General features: G+C 42.7%; 2 protein-coding genes across 2 annotated transcripts; one reads left to right on the forward strand and one right to left on the reverse strand.

The window, feature by feature from the left end:
* Nucleotides 1-111: 111 nt before the first annotated feature.
* Nucleotides 112-2,907, forward strand: LOC120573903 (GTPase IMAP family member 7-like). The gene is made up of 2 exons (XM_039823817.1): nucleotides 112-530; nucleotides 1,693-2,907. The coding sequence occupies exons 1-2, from the start codon at nucleotides 497-499 to the stop codon at nucleotides 2,724-2,726; spliced, it is 1,068 nt and encodes a 355-aa protein (XP_039679751.1). The 5' UTR covers nucleotides 112-496; the 3' UTR covers nucleotides 2,727-2,907.
* Nucleotides 2,908-4,233: 1,326 nt separating this feature from the next.
* Nucleotides 4,234-8,372, reverse strand: kdelr3 (KDEL endoplasmic reticulum protein retention receptor 3). The gene is made up of 5 exons (XM_039825677.1): nucleotides 7,933-8,372; nucleotides 7,372-7,472; nucleotides 6,883-7,041; nucleotides 6,415-6,667; nucleotides 4,234-5,557 (listed from the first exon to the last, which is right to left on the reverse strand). The coding sequence occupies exons 1-5, from the start codon at nucleotides 8,021-8,023 to the stop codon at nucleotides 5,514-5,516; spliced, it is 648 nt and encodes a 215-aa protein (XP_039681611.1). The 5' UTR covers nucleotides 8,024-8,372; the 3' UTR covers nucleotides 4,234-5,513.
* Nucleotides 8,373-11,163: the final 2,791 nt, after the last annotated feature.

Consider the following 11,163-nt stretch of genomic DNA (forward strand, 5'->3'; position numbering starts at 1 on the left):
ACACAACTGTCTTTTTTATATTGTTTTCACGGAAAGTAGTATGTGTGTGTGGAGAGTCAGTGTTGACCTGAGACTACTAGAATGGTGAGTGTTCACCGTCCTCTAGTGGTCACAGTCAGGTACTAGAATAAAACTGATCAGGTTTGTGATTATCACAAGTAACAACAGTTACATCAGCATTGGTGGTCGCTGTAATAGTGAAGAGACGTTTTAACAACAGTGTTTATGATATGGTGGTCTTCCCCGCATCCTGACTCTAAGCTTAGGGGTTAGGGGTGGACAGCACCGCGGTGGGCCGTGGCAGTGTGGAGCGCCTCTCTGCTCGCCCGTGGACTGCAGCTGCTCTGATGCGATGCTCTCTGCGGGGTGTAAATGACAATAAAAAGCAAGGAAACATCTAAATCACAGCGGGAACATACGGAAACCGTCTCCTGTTATTTCCGGACACCCAAAAACCCGGCAGGTCCGAAGGCTCTATTGTAGTTTCTCTGTTAGGATGTCGTCATCTGAAAATGCTGCGTCACATAAAGGTATGTAGACTACTGTTAGTGTTATCACTTAGAGTTGCTGATCGGGGCAACTATTGTGCCATTGCACTGCAGGCTACTATCCACAAAATAATAATAATAATAATAATAATAATAATAATAGGCTAATAGCCATTTAGAATATCATATAGGCTATATTAAAATCAAACCTAATCCATGATTAATAATTAAAACAGCTCAAATATGATCTGAAAAATATGAAGCTGAAGATGAATCGATTAGTTGCCAACTATTAAATTAATCGCCAACTATTTTTATAATCGGTTTGAGTCCTTTTTTATGATAGAAAGTAGAAATTCTCTGATTCCAGCTTTTTAAATGTGAATTATTTTCCTAGTTTCTTCACTCCTCTGTGACAGTAGACTGAAAATGTTTGACTTGTGGACAAAACGAGACATTTGAGGACGTCATCTTTCTGGAAAACACTGATTTTATTTTTAACCATTTTATAAACCAAACAACTTAGTGATTAACAGAACTGGGCAATAAATCGATATTAGGCCTATATCGATATCGTGATCAGCGGCGGAGTGGGACCAAACAATTTACCGGGAAATTAAATTTAGATTTAGACTATTGGCCCGCCGTACGGGTTGAGCAGAGGCTGCACAGTTTGACCAGCGGGCGGGGCGGGACACCAGGCCGCCGGATGGTGTTGCTAAGAACTTGCAAAGTATAACTATTATCAGACCGGCCCTCGGGGAAAGGTCCTGACTATCCCGATTGCCACACCGCCTCTGATCGTGATATGAGACTAGATATCGTCTTAGATTTTGGATATCGTAATATCGTAATATGGCATAATTGTTGTCTTTTCCTGGTTTTAAAGGCTGCATTACAGTAAAGTGATGTCATTTTCTGAACTTACCAGACTGTTGTAACTGTTCTATTATTTGCCTTTACCCATTTAGTCATTATATCCACATTAATGATGATTATTTATCAAAAATCTCATTCAATATTTTGTGAAAGCACCGATAGTCAACACTACAATTTCGTTGCGGTATCGATATCGAGGTATTTGGTCAAAAATATCGTGATATTTGATTTTCTCCATATCGCCCAGCCCTAGTGATTCATCAATCAAGAAAATATAATCGAGTATGAAAATAAAACATGCACTCTGGTTGTAACTTTGTTCCAGTCTGTGACGCATCACCCCCAACATCAGAGGCTGAACCCCTGAGGATGGTCCTGTTGGGGAGGACAGGAACAGGCAGAAGCTCCGCAGGCAACACCATCCTGGGCAGGTCTGCCTTCTGGGTCAGCGTCTCCCCCTGCTCCGTCACCACACAGTGCACGAGACAGACTGGGACGGTAGACGGGCGCCAAGTCTCCGTGATTGACACTCCGGGATTCTTGCACACACGCCTGAACCCCGAGGAAGTCATGGCAGAGGTGGGGCGGTGCGTTGTCCTGTCCTCTCCGGGACCCCACGTCTTTCTGGTGACCCTGCAGCCCGGCAGGTTCACCCAGGAGGAGAGGGATGCCTTGGAGTGGATCAAGGCCACGTTTGGACCTGAAGCGACCAGGTTCACCATGGTGTTGTTCACCTGGGGAGAACGGCTGCAGGGCAAACGCATCGAGGACTTCCTGGGGGAGAGCGGCGAGCTGTCGGAGTTTGTCAGCAGCTGCCGTGGCGGGTATCACGTCTTTGCTAACAGTGGACGGGACGAGACAGCGGACAGCTCGCCACAGGTCGTCCAGCTCCTGAAGAAGATAGACAAGACTGTGGCGGAAAATGGAGGCAGTTGCTATAGCAGCGAGATGCTCAAGGATGCTGAGCAGGCCATCAGGGAGGCGCGAGAGAGGATGCTGGGAGAAAGAGGACACAACCTGTCCCCACAGAAGGTGGCTAAAGACAAAGAGGAGCAGAGACCAGAGTTTGAGAGGATGAGGAGGGAGGAAGAGGAGGCCCGGAAACGGGCGGAGAGGCTTTTCTGGTGCGAGCTGGTGACTGCGGTGGGGAAAGGCGCTGCAGAGGGGGCAGGGATCATGGTGAAGGATGAGGGGAAAGGGAAGGCCGTGACGAAGGTGAAGGTGATGGAGAGGGCAGCAGCTCTGGCAGCATCGCCGCTCTCCATCACTTCAGCTGCAAAAGCGGTGGGGGGAGCAGTGAGGGAAGGAAGCAAGGTGTTATATAAACACAGAAAAACGTTCCTGAAAACACCTCACTGAACACAGTCCGAGTCCAGTGTCCCTCAGCGCAGTAAACACAGGCCCAATGGAGCCTACGGTCAACGGAGAGGTGAGAGAAAAAGTCACTTAGCTGTACAGCCGCAAAGATTCATCTATCAATCAGCTTGTTGTCAACGGTAACACTTTACAATAAGGTACACAAAAAAATAGGTAGTTACTGTTTTTGAAAGGGTAGTTACCCTTTTTGAGAATGGTAACGAATGATTAGTTACCCCTTTTCAGAAGGGTAACGAATGATTAGTTACCCCTTTTCAGAAGGGTAACGAATGATTAGTTACCCCTTTTCAGAAGGGTAGTTACCCTTTTTCAGAAGGGTAACGGATGATTAGTTAGCCTTTTTCAGAAGGGTAGTTACCCTTTTTCAAAAGGGTAGTTACCCTATTTCAGAAGGGTAACGAATAATTAGTTACCCCTTTGAAAAAGGGTAACTAACCCTTCTGAAAAAGGGTAACTAAAAGGGTAACTAACCCTTCTCAAAAACAGTAACTACCCTTTCAAAAACAGTAACTACCTATTTTTTTGTGTATCCTTTTGTAAAGTGTTACCGAATATTTTCTAGTTTCTGCACTCCTCAATGCCAGTAAACTGAATATCTTTGAGTTGCATGATATTCCAGGTTATCCGTAGGTTAAACTACCGTTTGTGTAAGTTTATTTCAATAAATCGTCTCCTGCACACTTATGATACAAGGAAAAAAACACCTAATTACTGGCAAAAAACGACAGTTAAAGTGTATGAGCCTGAGTGTAGTTTGTAGGGGACCGCAGACTTGGAACGAACTTGAGGAAAACTTGAAAGTGTCGTATTCTGTCTCCATCTTCAAGAAAAGCCTCAAGGAGAAATTGCTCATAACATATGATTGTTGATTATTCTTTAAAGGGATACGCCACTGTTCGTTGAAATAGGGCTTATCACGGTCTCCCCTAGCTGTAGATAGGTGGACCAATGCATTTTTGTGCATGCATTGTTTTAGTCCGGTGCAACAGCTTAGCGTAGTGAATGGAATCCTATGTTGCCAGTTAGCATGTTGTGAGTAAAAGTGAGCCAACAAAAGACACAAAAACAACCTAATTACTTGCACTGAGACAAAACAATGCGTTGGCCCACCTATCTACAGCCAGGGGAGACCGTGATAAGCCCTATTTCAACAAACGCTGGCGTATTCCTTTAAATGCTAGAGTTTGTGCTGGGACCGTCTGTTTGTAGTATTTGTCTATGTTAGTCTAAGTGTCTGTATTTTGTGTTTATGGTAAATTGAGTTTTTGGTTTGTATATTATCTGTTGTTGTTTATCGTTATTGGTCCCCCTCCGAAAAGCTTTTAGTAGCTTATTTGGGGTTCCCCACTTCACGCGGCTTATATATGATCATTGTACCTTATGAAATTGTGTTTAATGATACATTGATGACGTGTGAAATAAACGTGTTGATTATTAAAAAAAAAACCATTGATCCACATCCGATTAATCCGGGAAAATAATCAACAAGTTTAACCAACTAGGCAAGTTTATTTATAGACTATGAAAATAATTGTTAGGTTCAGCCCTATTTAGCTGTTTTTTCATTGTACATCTAATGCTGTAAGTCTCTGTTTAACATCAGAACAATGCACAACTGCACCTTCACACCACACTGTTAAATAAGAATGCGTGTGCGTGTGCATGTGTACCCTTCAGAAAGGTAAACATCCCGGTGTGTTGCAGTCTTTGTGGATTGGTAACAAAGAACACAGCCACACCTTTGAATTGTGATAACTCATGTTATAATAAAAGGTAATGTCATTCAGATGGTTTGCAATTTAACTTATTGTGACAAAAACAGGTTAATCTTTTACAGAAATTTAACACACTCTGCTGCCATTTCCCCCTTTAAAAAAAAAAAAAAAAAAAAAATACAGTTCAGTCAAGGAAACGACCAAAGAAAGACAAAAACTTGTTTGACTAAAACATTGCAGCAGTTATCTTTTTTTTTTTATCTTTGGCATCATTTCATTTAAGACATGACAAAACGTTTAGCCCTTTTTTTCTCCCATGAAGAAATACATTGAAATATAAAAGACGAGGATTAAGTGGAAATACAAAAAGGAACATACTTAGCAATAAGTAAAGTCGTTTGCATATAATACAGTAAACTACTGAGGGAGTGTTAAAATTACAGAAACAAAAAGGAAGACACTTTGTGGAAGATGTACTGCAACGTACTGTATGTCACTCCTGTTAATGATCAGAGAAGACTGAGATTGTGAAATGTTGGATAAAGTGTAGAAAGCTTTGACATGAAACTTTGGACACTCATACAGCTTTAACGCAGGAAACACCGGAGCTGAAGCTACAGACAATCTACCCGATTTACAATTGTGTGGATTCAACACTGTAACAGTCTCCAGAGCCAACGTCTCTCTCGGACCCTAAAAGGGAAAGTGAAGACAACTACACAGTGTCTATAGTGTCAATCACTTGCCTGAATTTAAGTTCCACGTGCACATCGGAGACACATCTCCAGTGTCACATTTGCATCTTATAAAAGGAAAAAAAAAAACATGCATCAGTGCATGTATGCATACACGCACTTGCAGACATACAGGCTCACACACAAAGTACCAATCACACAGATAATCAATCTCTAGAGACGCACACATTTGGGTCTACAGAATGATGTCAGACCATTAGTCCCATTGCTAAACATGTACAGTAGAACGGCAGGGTCTGTGTTCAGATGCTGAGCTGGAGCAGGCACAGGTGGGTGGCTGAGCGGCACGGACGTCGGTTTTAAATGGGCATCGGCAGGCTCATCTTTCCTCTTCCTCGAAGCACTGCAGACAGGCAGAGGACAGAGAGGAAGAACAAAGCAGGCTTGAGGTGAGAGTTTGCTTTTGAAACCACAAAATCTAAACGTTTCCCATTTCTCCATTTACCAGCTGAGCTAACACCAAACACTATTCCCAGTCTCCTAACCAGATTCCTACTCTTTGCTTGAACCGCTGCCGAGAAGGACGCTTGTCCTCTTGAACTAGAACAGCCAGATTAAAAACTAACAACTCAGCAGACAATACTCTTTACAGAATAAAAATTAATTTCTCGTAACCACAGCCCACAGCTTAGTCTGGCCCTGACTAATACATGTACAACAAATCAAAATGAAATTTCTTCTTTTATATCAGAAGAAAATGTTACTTTGGGCATTTGCCAAACAATTTTCGGTTTGGCAAATTATTATTTTTTGTTTTTTATTAATTAAAGATTCTTTTTTAATGGGCTTTTCCGCCTTTAATTTGACAGGACAGCTAGGTGAGAAAGAGAGAGAGAGAGGGGAGGGAGAGAGAGGGGGAAGACATGCAGGAAATCGTCACAGGTCAGATTCTAACCCTGGACCTCTGCGTCGAGACATAAACCTCTCAGTATATGTGCGCCTGCTCTACCCACTGAGCCAACCTGGCCACAGGTCTGGCAAATAATAATGAGCTTTTATCATTATTTTTGATATTTCACAGAGGATGTGACTGATTACTCAGGAAAGGTCAAAATACCAGCTGGAGCTCTATAGATTAGGACCGTCCTAAGTGCTTTACTTCTGATCTGAAGCAATCGGAGCTGAAATCAGCCAGAAGTCTCCAAAGCCGACAGTTTGTATACTAAATAATCCGCTTTGCAATAGTCACTCTTTACTCACCTCTTGTGACGTAAAGGTAGAAGAAATCGCAGTAGAAAATGGTCTGCACGACGCCGGACACCACGGCGATCTGATCGAAGAAGCCCTCGGTGTGGTAACGCCACACCCAGTTGGCTATGTAGAGGGCTCGGTAGAGGCCGAGGAAGAACAGGTAGTGGGTGGTGATGGACTCCGCCTCGCCGGTCTTGGTGATCATGAAGAGCTGCGGCATTATGGCCACGGCCTCCAGGAAAATGGAGAAGGTCCACATGATCTGGACGGAATCAGTGAGAGGGAGATACACGAGACTTAAACCGACGTGTTAGAAGCACAAATGAAAAGAAGTGTATTGTTTGGGCAGCCTCTATATACACACAACATTAATAAAAACTGGGCATAAAGTGACCATAAACCCCTCAAGCTGCATGTTTATCAGCCATGAGTGATCTTATGATATTTAAACTTTTCACCACCTGTGTGCCTATTTACCTCCAGTGGGGTGAAAGCATAGTTTTCTAGGAAGGACAGCCCGATGACTGGCACCAACAGGAACTCCACGCGGAACGTGTCGTTCTCAGAGTTGTACGTGTTCCTGAAGCGCATGTAGATCAGGTACACGGTAGCATAGGACATAGCCAGGAACACCACCTGAGAGCAGAGTTGGATATTGATTAGTCTGTATATTGGCCATTAAAGTCCATGTAAACACTGTGAAACACTGTAGTAATTAGGACAGACTGCTTTGCATACAGTATGTATGTGAACCTTGACTGACCTGTGTGTGTGTGTGTTTTTGTGTTTGTGTGTGATATAGGCAACATATGGAGACACATTTTGGACTTTAAACTACTGCAAAATGAATCACCCTAACTTGTTGTGCTAGCATGACCCTTAGTGAAAACAGAGTGCGATTTCATTGGGTTGAAATTTGGGGTCATGGCATGTGTGAATGTATCCGTGTGTGATCTACACTCTTACCTTCATGACCGTGTTGTAAGCAGAGATGTAGACTGTGAACAAGTCAAGATACCTGGTGGTGAAGACAAGTGCAAACAGCACCTGAGACTTCCCAGAGATTCCTACAGAGAGAGAGAGAGAGAGAGAGAGAGAGAGAGAGAGAGAGAGAGAGACGAGTTTAATCCCCATCTGATGTGCAGCCAAAAGTAGATGGCAACTTTCTGGTCCACGGACAGCTCACATATATAAGAAGAAAATGTTATGAATCCTCCCCCCTCCCAATTTTATGATTTAACAGCAAAAGGAGCAGCTATACTGCAGACTGTTTCTTTGATAACAACAGGGGTTATGTGTAATAGGTGGAGCAGGCAGCAGATTGCTTTGTTACCATTGCCACGTAGCTTCCACTCCTGCAGAACCCCTCAGCATGATGCCAACACCCAACATTACAAACTGAACTGATATCTACAAAAACAACACTGTACTTGTGAGTCACAGCTGGCTCTATACTGTGTACAACTGCGTGCATATTGCCATAGCGAGGCTGTTCAATCACACCAGTAAGTTAAAGTGTCAGCCTACCAGCACAGGATTTGGACCTCCATATCTTCAGTAACAGGATAATGATAGCCACCAGATGTGACACGTCACCGGCCAGACGAAAGACATTCATGTTGTTTGTGTTATTTGAGAAGAAAACGTTAATACAACTCCGTACAGGCCTTACACGTCCTCCAGAGACAGTGCCGAGTTGTTAAGCCACACAAAAAATGCAAACGCACTCAGCGAGACAGTGTAAAACAACGACAAGCCGAGATAAAAAGCTAAACAGAAGCTAACGGCTGCACGGTGAACTCCGAGTCCGTCCGACTGCTCGTCGGCGCGTTATCTAAAAGCATGTAAATAAACTAGATAATATTTCTACTGAGTCCGCTCATAAACTCCGCTGTGTCTGCAGTGAACTGAGAAGAAAGTTGTTTCGGAGGAGGTGACGTGGCTGACAGCTCGGACACGTAACCAGCGTCAAGCAAATGTATCCATTTCCGGTTCCGAGTTTTTCCAAAGTAAAACTAGACTTTATTGATCCCCTTGTTAAAGTTTTTTTTTTTTTTTTTTTTACAAATGCTTACACACTAACATTAAAAGGGTTAGGGTTAGGGGTTGTTCTCTGACCAGATCCAGCTAGGCGAATTGATAATATCTAGTATTTTCTGTACTTTTTCAGATCATTTTTTTGTTTGTCTGTTTTTTCTGTGATTGTAACCTTACTGGATACAATATTTTAGGTTTGTCTGTTGTTTGTGGAGCTAACCGTGTTATGCACACTATTATAGTATCATGAAAACTGGGACAGGTTTTGTTGTTGATGCTCCATGTTGACTGATTTGGGTATATGGAGAGAAATACATTATATTTTCCTCAGTCTGCAGCATTGGTCTAGTGTAGTGTTTGGTGAACTTATATTTGCACTTTCTCTTTGTACTTCATTTACAGTACTCTAATCAGTGAGAAGTAGAATTGCTAAAAGTGTTTTAGGTTGGCAACAGCAGTGTGTATGAAACGTGTGTGTTTTATATGGTAACAAAATATGTTTTTTTTTAAATTAGTGTATAGTTTTTGCAAGAGTGTTTCATTTTGCAAAGGGTCTGAGGTGTTCTGCTAATTGGGTGTGTGGTTGTGCTAATTGTGTGTAGTGTTTTGAAAAAGACTGTCCCTGTTTTCAAAATTGTGCATAAGCAATTGAAAACAATTAGTTAATTAGTAACGTTATAAATATACATATTTACTTCACCCGGTGCTTGACTTTCTCTGGCTAACTTGATGCTAATGCACTGACTGGCTGTAAGGCTGGTTTATGGACCATCCTCAAGAAGTAGGCTACAAGCCCTATTATCACCAACACATTGACCAACTTTAAACAGGTGGAGGAGCAACTACGCTACACCAATAAATGGCATTTGAATACCCCAATATGGCAAAATGCACACTTAATGCCTGGTAACAAACCCTTTACTTGTAAGCAGTGGAGTGACAGAGGTATTTATACTTTAGACCAGCCATTCAATTCGAAAGGTATGTTGAGTTTTGAAGACCTGAGAGCTAGTTTCGAGGTCCGGAGGACATCCTTCTACTTTTATCTTTGCTTAAGATCAGCCCCAAAATGTTATGGAGTGCCATGGAGAAACAGTCTCGAGACCCCCAGTCATTAAATGGTTTGTTGATTTTCCTGTGAGAGGATTAGTGTCCAAGATTTATGCTAAACTGATGCAAGTATCCGTAGGAGAACTCCCAATAGTAAAGAAATGGGAACGAGAGCTGAGCCCCGAGGGGAACACAATTAATTGGGAGACAGTTTGGGACAACATTTCCCACTGTTCCAAGAAGCCAAATCACCAGTATATTCACTTCAACATATGTCATAGGACATATTGGACTCCCCAGAAGAGATACATCTCTAAAGTCATTCCCACTCCCTATTGCACGTTCTGTCAACCTGAACAAACTGGAACTTTCCTGCATATGGTCTGGGAGTGTGAACAGGTGCATGAGTTTTGGAATAAAACAACATCATTAATATCTGATGTGATATGATGTTGACTTCCTACTGACCAGATTGTTTTGTTACTTAAATGGCGGGACACACCAGCCAGACGGCCGACTGTCGACAGAAAAGCCATTCGAGATGATCAGTCGGGTCCCCGAGGTCCAAAAAACTGCCTCGGGACACACTGAGGCGACACCAACTTGAAAAACGTAATACGTCTCCGTAGCAGCAGGTGGCGCTACTCTGTATTGTTGCCCAAGAAATGACAACCGGCAGCTGATTGGACGAACGCGTCACATGGGTTTGTTTTCTCCGGAAATTCAAAGCCAGACTGTCATGGCGGCTCGTTCAGAATACGATCTCATATTGTACTAAAACAGTTCACTGAAACATGTTTCTGAAAACATTTTAAGCGAGAAATAGGCCGTGCAGTTGCTGAATCGGTCTTCATTTCAGCTCAACAAAGGTCAGTTTAAAAGATTTTCGTCAGATTTTGAGAGACTCTAGTCACCTCATTCCGCTCGCCATTTCCGGGTGAGTCCCGACTGCCCTGCCTCCGATTGAACATGTCAGATCGGGCAAAATGAACGGCGACAGCCCCCCAGACTGACGACGGCACGGGACACACCGAACAGACTCGAGTCACTGACCTCGCCAGACTGTCCCACGGCCGATTATTGGCCCTGTGTGTCCCAGCCTTTATGACGACTCTAAATTACACCTGCTCGGGAGACAGAGGAAAATTTGGCTAGCCGGCTCAACTGCAACCAAGAAAATGATAGCTCAGCGCTGGCTATCCTAGAGAAGAGTGATTAGGCAAGTTGTGGTTTGTGTTTGTTTGTTTGTTTTATTTTCCTCGAGACTGCAGAGGGTGGGGGGGGTGGGAGAGGGTTTTTGTTCTTGTTCAGTTTGTGTTTATCTGTTCTGTGCACCATCTGCTATTACCTGTCACATGTTGGGGAATTTGTTTTGTATGTCTGAAGGTGAAAATAAAAAATGTAGGCTACAACCCAGATTAAACAGCAGATGGCGACAGACTGCAGGCAATAAGTCATTACAACACCATTCTTTTTAATAGGAGGAAAATCATTCAAATGGATTTGGATTGGATTTCCATTATTTTTTCTTTAAACATAAATGGGAATTTTGTCTTTATTTTCCAGTATCAGATTACTGTTGTTCCTTCATACTACTCTTTTAGGATAGGATAGGAAATGAAAAGAAAATCACAAACAGTAAAATGAAGCTTTACCATTTTATTAATTTGC

The sequence above is a fragment of the Perca fluviatilis genome, chromosome 15, assembly GCF_010015445.1.
Source record: "Perca fluviatilis chromosome 15, GENO_Pfluv_1.0, whole genome shotgun sequence".
Taxonomy (NCBI): domain Eukaryota; kingdom Metazoa; phylum Chordata; class Actinopteri; order Perciformes; family Percidae; genus Perca; species Perca fluviatilis.

Excerpts from the sequence above, each read along its gene's own strand:
- kdelr3 (XM_039825677.1), bottom strand. The coding sequence starts at position 8,023 with ATGAATGTCTTTCGTCTGGCCGGTGACGTGTCACATCTGGTGGCTATC. Across the intron at positions 6,668-6,882 it reads ATGCTTTCACCCCACTGGAG|ATCATGTGGACCTTCTCCAT; the intron begins GTAAATAGGCAC and ends GATTCCGTCCAG. Across the intron at positions 5,558-6,414 it reads CTACCTTTACGTCACAAGAG|TGCTTCGAGGAAGAGGAAAG; the intron begins GTGAGTAAAGAG and ends GCCTGTCTGCAG.
- LOC120573903 (XM_039823817.1), top strand. The coding sequence starts at position 497 with ATGTCGTCATCTGAAAATGCTGCGTCACATAAAG. Across the intron at positions 531-1,692 it reads AAATGCTGCGTCACATAAAG|TCTGTGACGCATCACCCCCA; the intron begins GTATGTAGACTA and ends ACTTTGTTCCAG.